The sequence below is a fragment of the Phascolarctos cinereus genome, unplaced genomic scaffold, assembly GCF_003287225.1.
Source record: "Phascolarctos cinereus isolate Bilbo 61053 unplaced genomic scaffold, phaCin_HiC Scaffold_726;HRSCAF=1367, whole genome shotgun sequence".
NCBI lineage: Eukaryota > Metazoa > Chordata > Mammalia > Diprotodontia > Phascolarctidae > Phascolarctos > Phascolarctos cinereus.
This window is the reverse complement of record NW_027556098.1, coordinates 22104464-22127331: the sequence shown is the minus strand read 5'-3', so window position 1 is coordinate 22127331 and position 22868 is coordinate 22104464. Positions and strand designations below refer to the sequence as shown.

General features: G+C 36.9%; 1 protein-coding gene across 6 annotated transcripts in view; it reads right to left on the bottom strand.

Annotated features, from left to right (window-relative positions):
* The window catches only part of PRKX (protein kinase cAMP-dependent X-linked catalytic subunit), a 141515-nt gene that overhangs the window by 62454 nt on the left and 56193 nt on the right, over positions 1–22868 (bottom strand). For all 6 annotated transcript variants that reach the window (XM_078146128.1, XM_078146129.1, XM_020992891.2 and 3 more), the window contains exon 2: positions 2897–3065. In XM_078146128.1, coding sequence (XP_078002254.1) covers positions 2897–3065 — 169 coding nt within the window. The remainder of the gene's footprint in view (positions 1–2896; positions 3066–22868) is intronic.

The window sequence follows — 22868 nt, the reverse complement described above, 5'->3', positions numbered from 1 at the left end:
GGAATGACTGATTTTTTTCAAGTAATCAACAAAACTCAATTTTTAAAAATTATGTTATAGAACATTTCTAGTATTATACTTTCAGCAGTTACATGAATATGCAAAACGTATTTCATGGGTTTTTTTTTAAAAGCTTACTCAGAAAATCATGTTTCATTGTAAATCTCTAAACTGGAATCCAATGTACCCTATGATGACAAATACTAAATAACTAATTTTTTTAATTAAATGCCATTCCATTTCTAGAGTGAATGACAGAATAAAATGCTTGCTTTTATAGATATATGCTCATCAAAATCAGCAGAGAGAAATTAATAGATTATTTGTCACTAAAAATATAGATTTTTTGCCATCAGTGCTTAATATTTTCTTTTGACTGATGCTAAGATTTCCTAGGATACTTTCAATAACATTTTTTTCTCACTTTCAAACATGAGCTCCCCTTAGATTTTCCCAAAGTAGAAAAGTTTAGTCAGTTTGCTAATAGCATTAGAAGGTCTCTTACACTAGATGGAGACTAAACACATTACTCTTTTATACAGTCTCTACCTGACACAAAATTTCCTGGTGTTCTTCCACACTCATCAGCTGACTTTAAAATTTAATTAGTTCAACCTATATATAAAACAGCACATACACTCCCCTTTCCCTGACAGATACTAAACATAAATTAACATTACATTCAAACATAAGCTACCAGACAACAAATTCTATTGCCCCAAAACATAAGTAAATGGGCATTTTAACAAATATAAGCACACGCTTTGTAAAACAACATATGCGAGAGTCTGATACTTTACAAAGAGCACTGAAGCAAAAAGATCTGGGTTCAAATAATTTTCCTACCTATGTGACTTTGGGCAGTTCACTTAGCTTCCCTGGCTGAGCTTCAGTTTCACTATCTATATAAAATGAGGGAGTTAAGTAGACTTTCACGTATCTTCTAGTTATACATCTATGATCCTAAAAGACATGTCCCTCTCCCTTCACTGTCTCTGAGGACTCTAAGCCTAACTCTTCTCCCTCTACGTAGACATCAAGCCTATATCCTGGCAGTGACTAACATGACCAATCCATCTTCCCTTTCTCCTCCATGTAGCACTGCATGACATTTTTCCTTCATAATTCATGATTTAGAGTCTAATAAACTCTACCCCCACCCCACAAATGCACACATTTGTTTTTATTCCATTCTTGTTCTTTTTCTCTCTTTCAACTTTTAGCCTGCTGTACTTGGGGCAAGGGGAAGATTTGTTTTTAAAAATTTTAAATTTGTTTTTAAAAAATTTTTTAAAGCTCTCATTTTGTCTTTTTTTTTGTTCTATTAGCAAAACAAACAACTAAACAAAGCCATTTAATAGGAGCTGAACATAGTAGCATGTCAGTATTGGGGGAAAAAAGAAAATAATTCATTTTGAAGTCAAATCAAATGTAAAAATTCTTCAGTACCATCAACCTCTAAAACTCCTGACAATGTGCACTAGCCCATCACAGGATTTCTACAAAAGACTCAATCTACTGTTTACTCTTCTAATTAAATTTGCTTTTTCCATAGTGCCAATGGATATGTTTTTTAATAATGTTATTTAAATTCATATTTTTTCTCTTTAATTACTAGTATTATAAAACCCTGTTCTCCATTTTTTTCATTATTAATATACTAGAAATTTAGCTACATTATGGGTTAAATAAAGTTGTGTAGGCTAGCCTGGAGACTTAATCATTATTCTCTATTGCATTTGTGTGTTTCTGGGTGAAAATGCATTCCAACTTCCAAATAGTTTATCTGTAAAACAATTTTTTTAAACACAGCCCTTTTTCAGAGTACATACTATCAAATACAACAAACTTCTAGGTATAACATGGATAGTCTAGTAGAGTTAGTAGACAGTGTTAGTAAATGGAAATATCACATAGAGGACCTAAGAAGCTATTACATTAAAATGGTTTAAAAGTATAGCTAACTAGTACAAAAGAAAGACCTTTCCCAAAATAGTTATTTTCTGTTATATCATAAAACGTGAATCTTTAATTTCTGATGGAAATTTTTAGTGCGATAATTTCTGTGTTACCCAGACATGCTTCAGAGCAATCAGTGGTCTAATGGGAATCCAGAAACTGATGAGTGAGTTTGGGCAATTCCCTTAAGCACTCACTGCTCCAGTTTCCATGACTCAAAATGGGGATTCCACCTACACTTACATACCTAACAAACATGCACTATATAACCCCTTGAAGGAAAAGTACTATACAGCCACATTAACTCTTGATTATCTGTGCCAGTAGAAGCAACCATTAATACAAATAACCAACATTCCAGATAGTTCAGAAGCTCACATCAAGGACTCAAGTCATGACTCTCAACCAGTCATGGGCTGTGAAACAGGCCAAAAAGAATATGGCTATCAAGTGCATGTAATTCCTTTGCTGTGATCATTGTGAAGCATGGTAAGAACAGGACCAGGAGTCAGGAGAGCTACCTTTGCTACTAATTTACCATGTGACCTTGAACAAGTCACATTATTTTGTGTGATAAGGTAAATGAACTAGATAACTGGTAAGGTCCTTACTCACTAGTTTCAACAGTCTGTGATTTTAATTAAATCGAGCCATAGGAGGAGGTTAAGTTCCCTCTTGCTACCTCTAAAAGCAGAACTATGGCCCCAGCTTACAATAGCCAGTCAGTGTTCAGGGTCTAGCCTATGATGGTCTAGATGTTATTCACAATTAGGAACTGATTTTATTTCAGTAGTTACTATTAAGTAATCAGGATTCACATATTTTTACATTTGTTACAGAATACAGTTAATTAACAGAGGAAACACACACACACACACACACACACACACACACACACAAAACCCCTAAATGGGGAGGGAGTGGGGGGAAGACTTACAATCTGATCAGAAATGGATGGTTGACTTCTTTCAGGACTGACTTTTCATTGTGCACATGCTGCTCTTGCTTTAGCCGAATGACATCTGGAATGCTCATTACCTTCAATGCAAAATAATGTTTGGCTGTTCTTTCTTTCACTAGGTGAACTCGTCCAAAGGTACCTGTGCCTATAAATTTAAGAAAAAAGATAACAAAAATCAGTAAAGTTTTTCCACATTCAAGAAAAGTGTGTTGATGAGATCTAAGAAAGGAGTTTATCATTATTACCATCATAAACTGAGGGCCCACTTTTAAAAAAATCATCTTTAAGGGGATATTCTTATTAGTGTCTGCCTGGGATTTTAAAAAGAAATATAGAAGAGTGCTATTTTGGTCACCCATTTTGCAAACAGATCTTGACTGGTATAAAAATTCCTAAAAGGTGAAATAATACTTACAGCATATTCCTTTCAATAATCCCCTTCAAAAGTCACTACTTTCCAAATCTTTAAAAATAAACACAAAAGGACACAGTATTGAACCTCCTCATAAACTATCTCAAGGAATTTATGTGGAAAAGATGTGCATTAGACAATATAGTAGGACCGCGGGATCAAAGATTTAAAGCCAGAAGGGACCCTTAAAGGTCATCGAGTCCAACCCTTTCATTTTAAAGATGAAAAAACTGATAAATAAAAATGTAAGTGGGTCATGCAAATAGCAAATGTCTAAGGCAACACTTCAATCTAAGTCTTCCTAAGTCCAGGGCCCTGTCCACTAGATGTATTCAGCACTGTTCGAATGGCTAAATTCCAAGAGTAGCCATTAACTCCCCATTTCTACTGGGGAAAAGGTATCTAGAAGAGTGTTCAAAGGATCTGTCCTCAGCTTTGTAGTTTTTATTATTTTTATAAATAATTCTGAGGAAGGCACAGATGGCAAGTTTAACAGATTTTGCTGACAATGGAAACATAAGAAGGACCACTAACATGGAAATGACAGTCAGGATCCACAAAAAGAATACTAGGCTGAATGCATTAAAAAGAATCTTAATAGGTACAAATGATAAGTCTTACATCTGGGTTCAGAAATTGTCTTGACATAGGAATAGTTAGACTAGTTTGTCTGAAAAAGATTTTTGTCACTTCAGTGGACTGCAAACTCACCAATGTGACATGGTAACAACAACAACTACAACCGAAACTAATGGGATTTTTAGATGCATTAAAAGAAACATAGATTCCAGGAATATGGAAGTTGACAATCCATTTTTATTTTGCCCTAGTCAGACAATATCTGAAGTGTCTAATGATGATTACCACAGTTTAAGGAAAGATAATGAGAATCTGAAGAATACTCAAAAGGAGGTATGGCATGAGAGAAAACAAGAAGCGTCTTGAATCCATGGAAAAAAGAAGAGTGGGTAGGAATGGAGAAGGAGGGAAAAGGAAGACGGATATGATAGCTGTCTTCAAGTATTTGCAGGACTGTCATCAGACCCAAGGGGTAGAAACAGGAGCAATGGGTAGAAACTGTAAAGAAGCAAATTTAGCTTTGAATTAAGAAAAAGCTTCCTAAGAAGCAACACCAACCAAAAGTACAATGAGCTAAGAGGATGTAATCCTTCAGAAAAAGCTGTCCAAATTCATTAGCCCTATTTTCTCATCTTCCATTCTCTTCACAAGTCCTTGAAATATAGCTTCCAGCACCACTGCTCAACTCTTTCTTACTAAATGCAATCATCTCTCAGTCTTCATCCTTCTTGACATTTCCACACTGTTAACTACCTCCTGTTACTGGATAGTCTATGTTGCCTGGGTCTTTATGACACTGTTATCTCATAATTCTCTTCCAGTTTGTCAAGAATGCACCTTCTCAAGCTCTTGTACAGGTTCATTATTCGTGTCCTGTCTCCTATGTGTGGTATACAACCTAGTTCTTCTCTCTCCAATCTATACTCTCTTAATAACTTCTCCATTTCCCATCAATACAAATGTCATTTCTATGAAAATGACCCCCATATTTACATATCTACCCTCATCTGTCTCCTAAGTTGAGGGTGTGGTGGAAAACACACTGAACTGGGAGTCATGAGACTATTTGTGCAGCCGTGTTTAAATCACTTTACCACACTGGACCCAAGTTTCTTTATTTGTAAAATCAAAGTATTGCACTAGAAGACTTCCAAGTTACTACCAAGTCTAAATCTCTGATCCTATATCTCCAACTGCCTAATGTCATCACTTAAAAGTCCCATAAGCATATCAAACTCAACATGTCCAAAAAAGAATTCATTGTCATTTCCTCCCCCACCCTAAAAATTAAAAAATAAAAAAAAATTAAAAAAACCCTAACCCTCCTCTTAACTTCCCTAATTGGGTGCTGCAATTCTTCCAGTTATCTAATTCTCTGTCTAGAAGTTAAACTTGACTCTGCACTCTCTTCCTCCCCTTATATTAATAATTTGACAAGTTTTATCAAGCCTCCTTTCTCAGCATTTGTGGAATCTGCCTCCTTCACTCTGTTCACACTATAACCACTGCCTCTAAGCCTCCATCGCCTCTTCCCTGAACTATTTCAACAGCTTTCAAATTAGTTTCCCTGAATAAGTTTCCCTTCCCTTCCCAATCCCTTTTCTAGACAGCTGCTAAATTAAACTGATGTTCCTAAAACACAGGTCTGAACTTGTCACTTCTCCTGCTCAAGAAACTGTAGTGGGCTTCCACTGCCCTTAGTATAAAATACACACTCCCCTGCTTGGCCCTTAAAGCCCTTCACAGTCTGACTCCAGAATGTGACCTTTAACCTAGGTCAAACTGGCCTATCCCCTACTACTGTGCCTCTGCACAGTCTGTATCCCTTGCCTGGAATGCTCCCACTCTCCACATCTGCCTCTCAGAAGTCTAGGTTTCCTTCAAGGCTCAGCTCAAGCACCAGCTCTTTCAATAGGGTTTCCCTGAGTCATCCCTAGTCATGGCCATCTCACCCCATCACTGTGTATAGATTCTTATTTACTTAACTGTGAACATGTCTTCCTAGTAAAAGGTAACCTTGTAAATAGCAGGGATTGTCTGCTTTCTGTCTTTGTATCACTCTTGCCTAGCACAATACTCAGGACTCTAAAAATTCTTCCTTTTATCACTTGTAGACTGAGTCCCCCATTAGCGGGCATCTTCAATTAGAAATGTTTACAGTTATGTTTTACTACAAATACAGACTACAAAGCCACTGACGTTCCTTCCAACTCTAAAATTCTGTTATCTTCACACACCTGACTTATCTAACTCTTATTTTGGTTCATCGCGTCATCTGAAACTAGTATACAGGTTAACAAAACATTTTTTAAATAAAGAAGATTAAGGCTCTTTTCAACTATGATTGGAATCAACCTCAGTTACCATATGCAATTTGTTTAGATAAGTACTGAAAAGTTACTTACAGTACTACAGATATGAATTTATTCTGAGCAAAAGAACTTGTGTGTGACTGAGGATAAGTCTCCATGAAAGAGAAAATCAAAAGAAGAGGAAGAACATTTCCTGAGTATCTTCTTCTAGTGTCTGTTCCCTTCACCTCTTCTTGCTTCTCACAATTTCTTCCATAGACAGAAAGAATGCTTTGTAGAAGAGATTTTGGAATTTATCTGGTTCAACTGCTGAACAGGAAGACACTGAGGCCTAGACCAGGTCAAATTTTTGGCTGAAGTGGGAAATTTGAACCCAGGCCTCTGGACCCCAAATCTTTCTGTCACATCATAACTGACAAGCTGCTTAATATACTGGGGGGAAAAATAGGCCCAATGGCTTTTGGATGCTTTAAAGCTTTGGGTTACCCCTACCTTCTCACACTCAGACTTACCAAACCACCTGGGTACCAGAAAAATCAGACCTTGTTGGCATTTTCCAGCCTTTACAATCTTCTCTGGACAATCAGCATAAAAGATTAGCATATCTACAAGGAATTACACTTTAATTCCCCTGGCTCCAGCCAGAAGTGCAGGTTTTCTAACAAAGAGAGGGTTGTCCCCATAAGCTATTAAAATAGGTGCTCAAATCCTGCTTTTAGAAAGCTTTTACCTTCAGCCAGACACCCTAGTCACAGGACTAGCTTTTAACGATGCCTATCTTGGGCCTCCTCCTTTGTTTTGTTTTGTTTTTTAATTAGCTTTGCTTATGCTGAAATTCAGGTAGGTCTGCAGTAAAGAGAAGATAATGTATTCCTCCCCCCACCCCACTCCACATGCACACACCTCTCTAACAGACAGTAAGTACATATGTACTCCCTGGCTCTAGGCAGATGTGAAGGTTCCTACTGACATTGGAAATCTTATATCAGGAGTTAATACATGAAGCTTTGTTGGGAAGATTTCTGAAATGCATCCTAATACTTGTTAAATGGAGTTTATCCGTGTGTATGTGTGTGTGTGTGGTTTTCAAGAATGTAATTCCAATTAAAAACTATATTAAAGCTCAATAAATTCTACAAAATCTAAGCCTAAGAAAAGCTAGGCATAGTGTAGTATATCCCCTAGATCTGGAAGGAACAGGCTTCTAAGACTTCAGAGAAAAAACTTGTGGGCTCCTGTAACATAAAATTCAACAAAGCTACACAGTCATATTCCAAGAAAAATAGGATGCTCTCAAGAATGAAATTCTGGTTAAATTATTTGAGAAAGAGGGGTTGTTTTTAACCTGGGGGTCAATGAAGAGATTTCAGGGAGTCTGTGAATTTGGATGCGGAAAAAAATTGCGACTTTATTTCACTAATTTTTGGTTTCCTTGAAAATGTTATGTATTTTATTTTATTCCTTTATAAAAATTATTCTAAGAAAATGGTCTATAGGCTTCCCTACACTTCAAAAAGGGTCCATGACACACGAGTGATTAAGAACCCCTGAGCTAGAGAGTTTGGTCTAGATATAATATAGTTAGATGGCTGAATAACCAGACACAAGGATTGCTGCTTAATCTTTGGCTAATGGCTACCAACCTGAAGGGAACTATCTAGTAGTGTCCCAGGGCACAGTCCTTACTTAGTCTACATATGCACTGTCCAACAACCTAGGCAAGAGAATCTGGACCTGAAGAGCCCATCAGGCTGAAATGATGAGTTAAATCTAATAAGAGGAAATAAGGGTATATGGAGACGTATGCTTAAAAAAAAAAAACTAACTGCAAATGTGCAGAATGGAGGGCATATCTAGACAAGTGAATCTGGAAAAAAAAAAAGAAAAACTCGGTGCTTCAGCAGATTTCAAAGCTCAGTATCAGTCAAGAGCATGATATAAAAGCAGCCTAAAAGCTAATATAATCATAGATTGTATCTAAAGCAAGGGAAATGATAGTCTCGCTGCTCAGACTCTACCCAGAATATTCTGTTCAGTTCTAAGTAGTCACACTGATAAACTGGAACGTCTTCAGAGTAGGGTAACTAGATTAGTAAGGGGGTTGTAGAGATCATGATATAGGAAAAACCAAGGATGCTTAAGCTAGGAAAGTGAAAACATACTAGGGGACAAAAAAAAGTTTGTAGGGTTGTTGTTTTTTCATTTTTTTAGTAGATGGTTTGAGTTTTAAATAGAGTAGCTAAAAAACTTTGATGTGAAAGCAGAATTAAACTTGTTTTACTTGGCCCCAGAGGAAAGAAGTAGAAAGGTGGGAGTTATAGAGACATAGATTTTGGTTCAGTTTAATGAAAATCTTCCTACCACATAGGGCTGTCATAAAGTGTAATGGGCTACCTTAAGACACAGCAGGTTCCTCTTGCGCGGACATTAGATAAAACTTGTCAGAGCTGATATACCAGTAAGTAAATACATGATAGATGACCACTGAATTTCTTTCCAAATTTAAAATCATTTGATTCTACCCATTTTTCTTTTCCTATTCAAGTGAATGAATGATATGTGATATGTATCGTGATATATATCTGAAATAGTATTTCACTGCCCAAAGCATTTGAAATAATACATATGCCAAGAAGTAGTATAGAGCAAAAGTGCCAAATACAAGGTCCAAAAGCAGTATGCGGCCTACAAACACAGACCTAGATAAAAATGTAATTGGGCAATATTTAACAAAATAGATTAATAATAAGATAAAACATAGATAATGTCACATTTTAAAACTAAGTCAATGTATGGACAGTGGGATCCTTCTGTATGGATTGATGGTTCCCTTTTTTATTTGAATTTGACACTTACTGGTTTAGAGGACAGAAGGCCTGCCTTTGCTAAAGGAAGACTTCGACTCAAGCCCTGCCTCCACCTTCTAATAGCTGTGTGATTATGGGCAAGTCACTTAACCTGGAGGGCTCTACACAACTCTCTATAAGTTGTGGATGAATTAGTCATCTGAACCAGTAAATTGAGCTTCTTTTCCAGAAGCTCCCCATATAGATTCCATCAGAGCCTTGAACCTCTGCCTCCTAAGGGAGGGTTGGTATATAGTAGAAAAGAACACACAACAAACTGATTTAAAATAGGGCTTTCCTGGTGAGATTTCAGGTGGATCCCACATTTCTAAATAGGGAAATACATCAAAATAACAAGCCTAATTCTTACTGAATGTGACTAGATTCAGCAAGAATAGTCACTTTGGAAATAAAAAGAAAGTTGTTATTAGATGGGAGGGATATTGGAAGTAGTTTTTGTCAGGTCATACATCCTTACTCTTGAAACTGATTTGCCAAAGGTAAAATGAGTTGATAGTGAAGTTCATTTAAGGAAAAGAGAGGAAAAGAGGTTTTGACTATTGCCAAGACTTCTACAAGCCATTTTTTTTAAGACAACATAATAAAACAAGATCACTGAGATGAAAATAACCTTACAGTCAGGGGGTAGCAAATGACTACTACTCATTATATTCCTGCTGAGAATTCCATTTGGAAGTGTTAGCTACTGGGAGCAAAAAAGGAAATCTTGTTTATAGAAACAACTAGAGCCCCTTGTGCCAAATTGTTACTAACACCCTGCTGATGATCCACCCAGGGACTTCTGTATTTCACTGCTGTCTTTTTGGCAAAGAATCCTAAGAAATGAAATGCTAAGTAGTAAGAACCTTATTTTTCCTAAACAACAAGAGAGGCTACCAAAGTATAAAAATGGTTGGGTCTCTGTCACTCAGCCTGCTAACATTTTTATGTCTGAGAGCTGCTCCGACAATATGCATGCCAGCAATAAATGTGATAGGAAAAAGACCCCAAAGACTACAAAAGCTATTAAGTTGTTGAGTATCTCATTTGCCTAAGCAATGACCTCCCTGCTCCTTTCTCTTCAAAATTAGCACTTATCTCAAAGAACTGGTAAATATTGGTGAGGGAGAGGGAGTAAGAGGAAGGAGGAGAGAACAAGATGTGTTGTAAACCAAAAAGTGGTATACAAATATGAGTTATTACACAACAGGCTTTGATCTCAAGGGCCTTCAAGTCTAGATGAGGTGACAGACAGCTTAAGTACAGAATAAAACAAGTAGTAACTCCCATTTTTATCAACTGACATTTAACCTCATTGTTCATTTGTCATTGCCTAATAAAAATTAGTACTTCACGTTTTTATCTACTCATTCACCAGTCTCCAGAGACATCTAAGTAAGTTAAGGCAACAAAAAATGATAAATTTGCCTCCTTGTGATCTAATTTTGATTCAATCCAGAAGAAAGTGAATTGGATTTGAAATCAGGGGACCTAGATTCAAATTCTGGCTCTACTACTTAGTACATGAATAAACCTGGACAAAGCATTTAACTAGGATGAGCCTCAGTTTCCTCATCTGTAGAATGAGGGAATTAAACTAGATGAGCCCTGAGGTCCTTTCCAGTTCTAGAATTTATGATTTTATGCGGCCTCTAAAAAGGCACTGCATTTAACATCATCTGAAAGACAAGTACCATAGAAGTGCAGCAAAAGGGGAAAGCAATGTGGGTTGAGATGATTAACAAGACTGGATTTGAACTGAGTTTTGAAGAGAAAAATACTTGAACTTGACACAATAAAGACAATGGTCTCTATTTCCTTTGTTCTTCCTATAAACTAGGGTTGATTCTTGCTTGTGGAATGTAGGGCCATAATCAGTCTTTTTTGTTTAGATCTAACAGACTTATATTATTACATAGAGAGAAAAAGAATAGAAAGAGAGGAAAAGAGAAGACAGAGAATAGCAAATTGGTTCAATCATACGTAAGTATCTGCCACATAATCTGTCCTAAAAATGATAGAAAGTATTCCATTTGGATTCTTAAAACACATATTTCGAACACCAAGGAATGTGCCAAGTTATTTATTGCTGGAAGCAAATGTATAAAGAGGAACAGTAATTTCCTAAATTTAAAAAGTATTCTTTGGTGGATCTGATCACCTTGAAACGCAGTCTCATGATAAAATGTGCATTATAAACCCTAGTTTATCTGTATAGAGATTTTCTACCAAAGAACATTTCTGAAAAATATTTAGTCTCAGTTGAGACAAGGAGACCAATTAGGAGATTATTGCACTAATCCAGGCAAGAGGCAAATAAGCAAGCTGTGTGCATATAGTCAAGTAAACTGTGTGAAGAGAGAAGGGCTCAGAACCTAGAGGGAAATACAATCTTGGAAGCAGGAGAATCTTCCTTTGATGAAGAACAAGAAAAGCTTCTTCAACATGTCTACATCCACCTGCTTTTGGAAAAAATTAGGACAAATTGCGCACACACACACACACACACACACACACACACACACACACACACACACTACTGAGAGGTCTTTCTTTTCTATCCCTCAGTTTTGAACCATTTTTCCACCTTATTGACTCGTACGTTCTTAGTTTGAGATCCTCTCTATCTCCTTAGGCCCCAGGTATTCAACACATTTTTGTTTTCAGTCCTTTTTCAGTCACATCCAGTTCTTTCTGACCCCATTTGGAGTCTTCTTGTCAAAGATACTGGATCACTTTGCCATTTCTTTTCCAGTTTACTTGACAGATGAGGCAAACAGGATTAAATGATTTGCCCAGGGTCATACGACTACCAAGTGTCTGAAGCCAAATTTGAACTGGGGAAGATGAGTCTTTCTGACTCCAGGCCTTCCTCTATCCACAGTGCTACCTAATTACTTAGCCACCCCATTCAACATGTTACTTACAGGTCAAATGCAGTACATGACCCAGGGGTGTGGAGTCAACCTAAGATTGATATCACTTAATTAGATAGTCACAATGGGGCCTAACCACATGTTTCACAGCATATATTACTCCTCTTCCTGAACTCTATGGTTCAGCCAAACTGCCCTTCCTCATTTTCTTCACACATGATACTTCACCTCTCTGAGTGTGCCTCTACACTGGCTGTACAGAACACGTGGAATGCACGCTCATTTTACCTCCATCTCTTGAAATCTCTCACCAGAAGCACTCACATTGTTTTTCCTGATCACCACTGAAGCTAGTGTCTCTTCCCTCCTTATTTCATATGTGTTAATTTTTTATATATTCTGTATATACTTATATATGTTTAAGGGATGCAGCATGGCATCAGAAAGTTGGCTTTGAAGTAAGAAAGACCTGGGTTCAAATGTCAACTCTAAAATGTCCTGTGTCTCATCTCAGTGTTCCAAAGCTCTAACTTGTAAAGAAAGTGCTACCAGGCTTGAGTAGAGAGAGTTTCCACAGCAGGAAATTTTCCATACCAACAAAATCACAGGTCCAATCACAATCCTTGGGGGAGACCACAATCTCCTCGGATAAAAATGTAATCTCCTTGAGGGCAGGGAGTTGTCTTTGTATCCCAGGTGGCTCACCACAAAACAAGTAGTTAAAAATGATTGTGGATTAACTAACTACTCTGGACAATGTGTCCATCTATCTACCTCTATGGAAATACTGTTAATGAAAGAGTTCAATAAACTACTGAAAATGAAGCAAAGATCCAGTATCAATGAAATAAACTTATAGTCAGAATTGATAGGGTCACAGCTCAAGAATATGTTTAGTAAGTATCATCATTGACTTCATCAAAAACTGAAAAATGACTAGCATTAGTTCTACACAGAAATGAATTTTTAAATGGATAGAGCTAGGGCTAGAAGAGACCTTAGCACACAACCTCTCATTTTACAGAAAATTAGATCCAGAGAAATTAAGTGACTTGTCTAAGATCATAAGTGGCAAAGAAGAGACTGAATTAATTTCCTTTTGGTCTCCTTCCAAGTTCTAAGTTTATTAGGTGTTGAGGTTTTTTTTCAATTTCATTTCTATTAATTCCCCAAGACCCATATTTCTGAAAATCTAAAAAGCTATTTGATTATGTTAACCACCATAGGGTATGTGGGGGGAAAGGGAACAGAATAGGATATCTTTGCCCCTTTGCTTTGGCAGATTTGTGTTCTCGGTTCTGATCTTTCAATCCGCTGGAGAACACTTCTTTCTCTTTTTTAAGAGAGAAGGTAGATACATTTCTACAAACCTTTAAACCTGTTATACCTAAGACCCCAATTTAATTTTTATGTACACATACCTGTTGTCTTTCTGTGTAGAAACACAAATGGATAATATTGGCTCATATTTACATAGCACCCTGTAAGGCAGGTAAGGTAAATATGACTCAAATTATTTCACAAATATAGAAATTGGTGCTCAGGGCGATAAGGGAATTAAGCCCAAGATCAGAGTACCAGAAATAAGAGTTAAACATGTGTCTTCTAACTCCAGGTCTCATGTTTAACTAATAATTATAACAACATAGCATCTACATAGTGCTTTAAGATTTAGAAAGCCCTTTCATGTTATCTCATTTGATTTTTATAATAACCTTATGTGATAAGAGCTATTATCACCACCATTTTACAGATGACAAAACTGTTAAGGTTAAGTGACTTACTCAGGATCACACAACTAGTAAATGTCAGAGGCAGGATTAGAATTCAGATCTTCCTGACTCCAGGTTCAACACTATCTACTGTACTCTCTGACTGCGACTCTGTAGCACAACTGTATAAAAGCAGGCTGCACAATTTTTTAATTTCACTAAAATAATTTCTTCAACTCCCATCCCTGCTGAAATTGTCATCTGTTCCCAAACATGTCAACAAACATTAAGTGCTTATTAAAGGAAACTGAAAACCTGCCCTCAAGGAACTCATATTCTAAAAGGTGAACAGGGGTAATCCAGGGCAAAACTAGAAAAGGGAAGAACAGGTAAAGTCATCAAGCAGTGACAATAGTGCCGAGCTGAACTGGTTAGGCAAAGGGGGACAAGATGGGAAAGGGAAGAGGGCACAGCCAGTGCAGGAGTGATAGATAGCTTAGGAAAGAACTGAGGAGTAGAGGTATTGGACATCACAAGGAGAACAAAGATCCAGGGCTTAGAGGTCATGAGGCAGAGGAAAAAGTGAAATAACAAAACACTATGATCAGATAAAGCAATTTCAGAGTTCCTGATGAAAGTGGAACACCTGGAAACAACAGCGAGGTCAAAAGTACAAACATAATGTGTAGCTGAGGTGGGGTGCAGGAGCAGAGGAAACTGGAGTTTTGAAGGAATACTATCTTATGTTGAAGTACCCCTAGCATAAGGGCAAAAGCAGGGGGGGAGAAAAAGGTAGGAGGCAGACACTGAACTCACTGAGAAAAGAAAGAGAGGGCCCTCCCAGGGAGTCAGTTTATAACACCTACCAAAATCGTGACTGTGTGATAAATACGGATTGAATGGCAATGGAGAGTACTCCAAGTGCACCAACACAATCAGTGAAATCAGAGAATATGGGTTAAAGTGCAACCTATACTGGAAAGGGTGGCCAGGAAGGCCTTGTCATCAGGAGGTGTCATGGTCTTCGGGAGTGCCAGAAGATAGAAGGAATAAGAAAATGTTTAAGGGGAAAGCCAAGTGTGCCAACTATAAAGAAGGCATTCCTGCAACCACAGCTGATAGAGAGAGAAGATCTGAAGAGGGACGGGAGTAAGGGAGGGGGCAACAGGAGATGAGGAACAGGATTTGTACGATGAATGTATGGGGTTTATGATCGCTGGGATTGGGAATATGATGGGGTAGCGCTATGGTAACCACTGAGAAATGTGTTCGGCTTGAGAAACAGTGAATAGAGAAGACCACTCAGGCAGAAGAGTGATCAGACTTTTCAGTACTCTCCCTTGATGTCCAACGCTAGAAGGGAGTGTCCTATGAGGCCCCCAAGAGGACCAACTCCCAGGAAGCAGAAGAAAGGGAAGACAGCCTGAGACCTCGATAAGAGGGTGACACAGTACTCCCTGGGGAATCTCAGGGGCAAAGAAAGAGGCCTCAGTTTGGTCAGCTTTCACTTTTTTCCAAATATCCTGCCTCTTTCCTGCTGCCAGTACCCTCTATATCCCTCATACCACATCAAACACAGTTACCTATATTCTCTGCTACACATCCATACAAAAAGTCTCTGACTAATGTAAGACCTTAAATTTGGCATATAAAAATCCATCTGGTGGGAAGAAAAAAAAATCTCACAAATGGCATGGCCACAGCAATAACCTGGGCAAACTGTTTTATAATGGTTTAAATTGACAAATTATATTTATTGTAAATCCTAAGTAAGATGGAAAAATGTTATTAAGTAATATTACTTTCAAGCATTTACTGGAAATGAAATCACACTTTCCATACTGTGAAGGAAATAAAATCCACTAATTCACTGAAGTAGCCTGATCAGAAACAATAGAGGAAGGGAGGGAAGGAAGGAAGAAAGGAAGGAAGGAAGGAAGGAAGGAAGGAAGGAAGGAAGGAAGGAAGGAAGGAAGGAAGGAAGGAAGGAAGGAAGGAAAAAGCCTATTAACCAAATTTTCTAGCCAAAAATGCTTTGCCACATCAGAACACAATGATGGGTCTCTCCAGCTATAAACATACATTACTAAATGAAGAATTGATGAGGAAATGTGGAATACAAGCAAAAATAAAGAACATCTTCTTTATTAATGACACATTAGAGATCAAAGAATATAGGTCTGGTTGGATAGCTAGGTAGCGCAGCTTAGAGAGTGACAGACTTGAAGTCATCAGGACCATATTTCTAATCCTGTCTCAGACACATACTAGCTATGTTATCTCCATCAGCCTTAATTTCCTCATTTATAAAGTGGGAATAACAGCACCTACCCTTGCTTTAAGAATTAAATGAGATGACAAATACAGTGCTTTACAAACCTTAAAATCCTATATAAATGCTAGCTATTATTGCTATTATTATTATTTATTAGAGATAATAATAAAGATGACAAATTTCTGGGGTTATAAAATAAAGGATCTGAGCACAAGAAGAGATGAGAGAAAAGGAAGGAAGAAAAAACATCTACATCAGTGATTTTATGAGGGTAAGCTTTCTCTTTGATGGCACTGATATTAATGAAAAACAAGTAAATTTTAGGGAAGAGTAAGGGGAAACTGGTCAAGACAGATGGGTGCTAAGCCTGCCAAATGATGGAGTTAGAAACACTGGACATCTTTTCCATTTAAGAGTTAGGAGGTAGGTGGTAGGGAGAGAGGGAGACATCTCAAGGCACTAGACTGAAATAGGATGTAGAGACAAATTATTTTGGATAGTGGGTTGGAGAAAAAGAGGTGACAGACATAGCATTTTTTTCTTCCTTTCTCAACATACTTCTTTGCTTTGGTCCTTTTCTTATCCACATGATTTTCTAGTTTTCTCCCCCTTTTTTTCTGACATCATTCTTTCTCTCACTCTCTGTTTCCATTTTTACCTGTCCATTAACCTTTCTCCTTCCAGGTCTTTCATTCAGTTTTCCTCTACTCTACTCTCCTCCCTCCAACTCTTATCAATTTCAACATTTACTGTTTCCAGAACACAATACACAGATACAAAAATTAAATCAGTTGCACCTCATATAGGAGTTATGTACTAATGTTTTACATGAAAGGCAAAAACATGCATGATGAAAATAAATGTCTGTCTATAGCAGGCTCCCCTGCTTAACTGTTGAAAATATGTAGATAAGGGAAGTCAGCAAGCCAGATGCAACTTATAGATAAAAACTGGTGTATAGATAGCAAAGATCCACTGAGGAAAGGGATGATTCACTTCTCAATCTCATGCTGTCTCTGGGAACATGCTCACTGAATAGAATGATCTGTGGAGTCAAACCATCCATATAATTAATATTTTTTTCCCTCTTTCCCCTCCTCCTTTTTTTTTTTTTGGCCAAGCTCCTAGCATGAATCCAACAAATAAATGACCCTATGATGTGACTCTGCTGCACAAAGATTAAGAGATACCTGTCCTTATGAAGTTCACTACCTAGGAGGAGAAAACGGCACATAAATAAACAACTGTTTTTTTAAGTCTCCCCAACAAACCATAATACAGAAATAATCTTATTATTTGCTGCATTCACTGAATCAAGTTCTATGTTTTTTTGTTCTTAGTTTAAAAAACTGGAAAAGTAGATCTTATTTTTTTCTCTCAGAACACTAACACCTCAGCTGGAGTTTTAACTTAACACTTTAAAAAAAAAATTAAATCACAGCTTAAGAGCTATAGATTCAAACAGCTTTTCTATTTCTGTTCACACCTTTGCTGATACATTTCCCAAGCTACCTAAATCGAAAACACTGCTCAGAAGTGGTTACTGAGGCACTGCAGCATATCAGCACTTTACCCTGGGAAATTCATCATATGATCAGGTCCCTTAGCACAGCGATATGATTATATGACTAATCTGTAAACAAGCTGGTTTCGACAAAAATGACTACCTATAATTTTGAGTTTATCTAGTATAAAGTACATCAGCTGGAAAAAATACATACAAACCAAGGCAGAGAAGCAGGGAAATGCCATTTTAATGGAAATCATGTATTGGTTTTTGTACTCAAAACAGCTGGGACGAAAAAGAAAAAAGAAAAAAGAAAGCACTAGTAGAAATGTCTTAAGAAACCAATCAATCTCCTTCTCTTAACTTCCTCCTGATATGCTTTACTTCATTCCCTCTGGGTTTGAAAGCTTCAAAAAACTTCCAGTTTCCTTATAGGCCCAGCCTTTACCTTAAATTTATTTACCATAGTGCTAGGACCCCAAAAACAAAAGTAAAATCGAATGAATAGATTCTAACATGTATTTGTTTACTATACACATGGCATGATTTTAAATGTTGTGGGGGTGGGGAAGGTGACACAAGTAGCATAAAACTGGCCCCACCCTCCATGCAAGAATGTTTATAATTCTTGGTGTAATGTTTGTGTGTGTGTGTGTCCTGTCTATATATGAGTATATATGTATACATATATGTGCGTATATGTATACATATATGTGCGTATGAGTGTGTAAATTATATATGTGTGTGTATACATGAACTAATACATTCATGCATTCATTAAGGGGTTCTTAACCTGGGCTCTATAAACTTTTAAAAAAACTAATAATACTTCATTTCAATGTAATTGGTTTCCTTTGTAATCCTATATACTTTACACATTTGAAAATTATTCTGAGAAGGGTTCACCAGATTGCCAAAGGGAACGATGAAACAAAAATTGTTAGGAACCCCTGCATTGGCCATAGGTCCTGCCTTTGCTAAATATTGGCTGTGTGATTCTGGGCAAGTTGCTCAATCTCTAAGAGTCCAAGCTTCTCTTAAGACTTCAGGTTACAGAGAAGATGCTAATCTGTACTAATAAAGAAGTTTCCCACAGTAAGCTCTTTAAGACAGCATGGCTCCAGTCAATAAATAAAAAATATCTATATCTATATTACCTATATATAACACCTTAATGTTTTAAAAATAGTTCTACTATAACGAATGTTTCAAAAACTTGAATTTGTTCCAGCATGATTGATATAGAAGGGAATATGTTAAGCATAAAGCAAATTTTGAGGTTGCTGATGTGTGATTTCTTCCACTCGGAACAACAAAAATATAGAAAACTGCGCCAATTTACAATAACTCACAAGCTGCAATCTTTTCAATGCCCATTTCCTTTGTCTTTGTCAAGGTAAAGTGCCATACTTATTAGATATCTTTCAGTTCAGTAGGAGCTGGGAGCAGAGAACAGCTGATCTGCACCACCCCCACACCCACACCCAACTGTCTTCCGCCACAGCCTCCATCCTGGCCTGTCCAATTGCTTATGCAGCCCAGGGCTCAAGGCCAAGCAGTGACCTGAGGCCTCAGAGGCAGCCACCGTGTATTATAGTATTTGTTTATTTCTTAACCATTTAACCTGTATAAAACTGTGCTATCATTTTTATTAGGTTCCAAATGAGTCACAGAAGTTTTTGAGCATTCTGCCCAACCTCTCCCCATAAGTTCTGTAGTTTTTATTGTTTAGTTTTGCAATAAAAATGACACACATGTCAATATAGCAGAACTGACCACACATAAGTTATCTCAATTGCATTTCCTGACAACAATGAAGTAAGTACAACAGGTTTCATCTCCATTTTACAGATTAGCAAACTCCAGCTTTAATAGGTTACATGACTTGTCCATAGTCACAGACTCCCAAGTTCAATACTCTTCTCTCCCGTCTAAGCTACACTTCCTCCTTCCCCCAGAGAAAGGGAGCATGCAACAGGAAAAGATTAAAAGAAACCCCCCAAAACAAAATCCCTGAAGTTTCATTCCAAACTCCCATTTACACATCTATTATGTAGTAAACACACACACACACACACACACACACACACACACATAGTGAGTACTGGAAATAACATAAGAAAATCAATTTCTAATTAAAACTTTTAAGACATATAACACAAAGGAAGGAGTACTGGAAAAACTCAGTACATTTTATGAAAACAAATGGCATTCCTCATTCCATTACGTGTCCTTTTTTTTGCAAGTAGATGGAATACACAGAAGGCAGTGTGGTGCAGTGGCAATTGTTACCCTAGGACCTGACCTGCTTTTGAATTCTGGCTCAACTACTTAGTATGACCTTGGCCACATCATTTAACTTCTGAGCCTCAGATGCTTCATTTTTTTTTCTTTTTTTAATTTTTAATTAATTTATTTTGAATTACCAACAATCACTTCCATAAGCTTTTGAGTTTTAAATTTTTCTCCCCCTCTCTCTCCATCTCCCTCCCCAAAATGGTGCACAATCTGATATAGGCTATATATATATTCCTATTAAACGTATTTTCACATTAGTGATGTTGTAGGTAAGAATTAGAACCCATAGGAGGAACCACCAGAAAGAGGAAACAAAACATAACGGAAAAAAAAATAGCAAATAGTATGTTTTGATCTGCATTCAAACTCCATGTTCTTTCTTTGGATGTAGACAGCATTTTCCATCACAAGACCTTTGGAGATGTCTTAGATCCTTGTATTGCTGAGAAGGGTTAAGTTTATCAATATCAATCATCGCACAATGTGGCTGTTACTGCGTACTACATTCTCCTGGTTCTGCTCACTTCACTCAGCATCAGAGCATACAAGTCTTTCCAGGTTTTTCTGAAGTCTGCTTGCTCATCATTTCTTATAGCACAATAGTATCCCACTACATTCATATACCACAACTTGTTCAGCCATTCCCCAATGATAGATATCTTCTTTCTTTGCCACCAGAAAAAGAGCTGCTATAAATACTTTTGTACATATAGATCCTTTTCCCATTTGTATGGTCTCTCTGGGATATAGCCCTAGAAGTGTTATTGCTGGGCTAAAGGGGTATGTACATTTTTGTAGCCCTTTGGGCACAGTTCCAAACTGCTCTCCAAAATGGTTGGATTGTTTTGCAACACCACCAAAAATGCATTAGTGTTCCAATTTTCCCACATTTTCTCCAACACGTATCATTTTCCTGTTTTGTCATGTTGGACAATCTGATAGGTGTGATGTGGCACCTCAGAGTTGTTTTGATTTGCATTTCTCTAATCAATAGTGATTGAGAGCATTTTTTTACATGACTATAGATGGCTTTAATTTCTTCATCTGAGAACTGCCTGTTCACATACTTTGATCATTTATCAATTGGGGAATGACTTGTATTCTTAGAAATTTGACTTAATTCTCTATATATTTTAGAAATGAGGCCCTTATCAGAGAGACTGGTTGTAAACATTATTTCCCAATTTTCTCCCTTCCTTCTAATCTTGGTTGCATTTGTTTCGTGCAAAAACTTTTCAATTTCATGTAATCAGAGTTACCCATTTTGCTTTTCTTAATGTTCTCTACTCCTGTTTGGTCATGAATTCTTCTGTTCTCCATAAATCTGACAGGTAAACTATTCCTTGCTCTCCCAGTTTGCTTACAGTATCAGCCTTTATAACAAAATCACGAACCCATTTTAACTTTATTTTGGTATATGGTGTGAGATTTTGATCTATGCCTAGTTTCTGCCACACTGTTTTCCAGTTTTCCCAGCAGTTTTTGTCAAAGAGTGAGTTCTTATCCCAGAAGCTGGGGTCTTTGGGTTTATCAAATAATAGATTACTATAGTCACTGACTACAGTGTCTTGTGTACTTAACCTATTCCACTGATCCACCACTCTATTTCTTAGCCAGTACCAAGCAGTTTTGATGATTGCTGCTTTATTGCTTTATAATACAATTTAAGATCTGGAATGGCTAGGTCACCTTCCCCTGCATTTCTTTTCATTAGTTCCCTTGATATTCTGGACCTTTTCTTATTCCAAATGAATCTTATTATTTTTCTAACTCTATAAATTAATTTTTGGTAGTTTGATTGGTATGGCACTGAATAAGTAAATTAGCTTAGGTAGAATTGTCATTTTTATTATATTAGTTCAGCTTACCCATGAGCAACTGATGTTTTTCCAATTATTTAGATCTGACTTTACTTGTGTGAAAAAGTGTTTTGTAATTGTGTTCATATAGGTTCTGGGTTTGTTTTGGGAAGTAGACTCCTAAATATTTTATAATGTCTACAGTAAGTTTAAACGGAATTTCTCTTTCTATCTCTTGCTGTTGGGCTTTGTTGGTAATATATAGAAATGCTGATGATTTATATGGGTTTATTTTATAGCCTGCAACTTTGCTAAAGTTGTTTATTACTTCAAGTAGTTTTTTACTTGATTCTCCAGGATTCTCTAAGTATATCCTCACATCATCTGAAAAGAGTGATAGCTTTGTTTCTTCTTTGCCTATTCTAATACCTTCAATTTCTTTTTCTTCTCTTAGTGCTAAAGCTAACATTTCCAGTACAATACTGAACAACAGTGGTGACAATGGACATCTTTGTTTCACCCCAATCTTACTGGAAATGCTTCTAGCTTGTCCCCATTACATATGATGCTTGCTGAAAGTTTTAGGTAGATGCTATTAATTATCTTAAGGAAGACTCCATTTATTCCTATGCTCTCCAGTGTTTTTAATAGAAATGGGTGTTGTATTTTGTGAAAAGCTTTTTTTGTATCTTTTGAGATGATCATGTGGTTTCCCTTAGTTTTGGTGCTGATATGATCAATTATGCTGATAGTTTTTCTAATATTGAAACAGCATTCCTGGTATAAATACTACCTGGTCATAGTGTATTATTCTTGTGATAAGCTGCTGTAATCTATTTGCTAATTTTTAGACCACCTCCAAAGACATCTAGAATTAAAGTGAGTAAGGGAAATTTTGTATAAAAGTAGTGTGCCCATTATCAAAACAAAAACTGCTGCATATTATAAGTATTTAGGTTGTATACACCGGAACTTATTGCTTAAATATTCACAAATTTGCATATCTGATGTTATAATAAAAATATGCCTAACATCAAAATTTCCATGGAACTCCTACTCCCATCATTCAGAATACCAGCTGACAAATACTGTATTATGTCATTTTAAAAATACATTTAACAAAATATGAATCTTAACCTTTTCCCTTTTCTGTTTAATAAACATTTTGTAGGCATAAAACTGTTTAAAAAATTAAAACCCATGCAACAAATAGTACAGGCAGTTCTGCTATGACACTGAAATATGCATGCCTCAAAATCACCAGGCCATGGGGCAGCTAGGTGGCGCAGTGGATAGAGCACCAGCCATGGAGTCAGGAAGACTTGAGTTCAA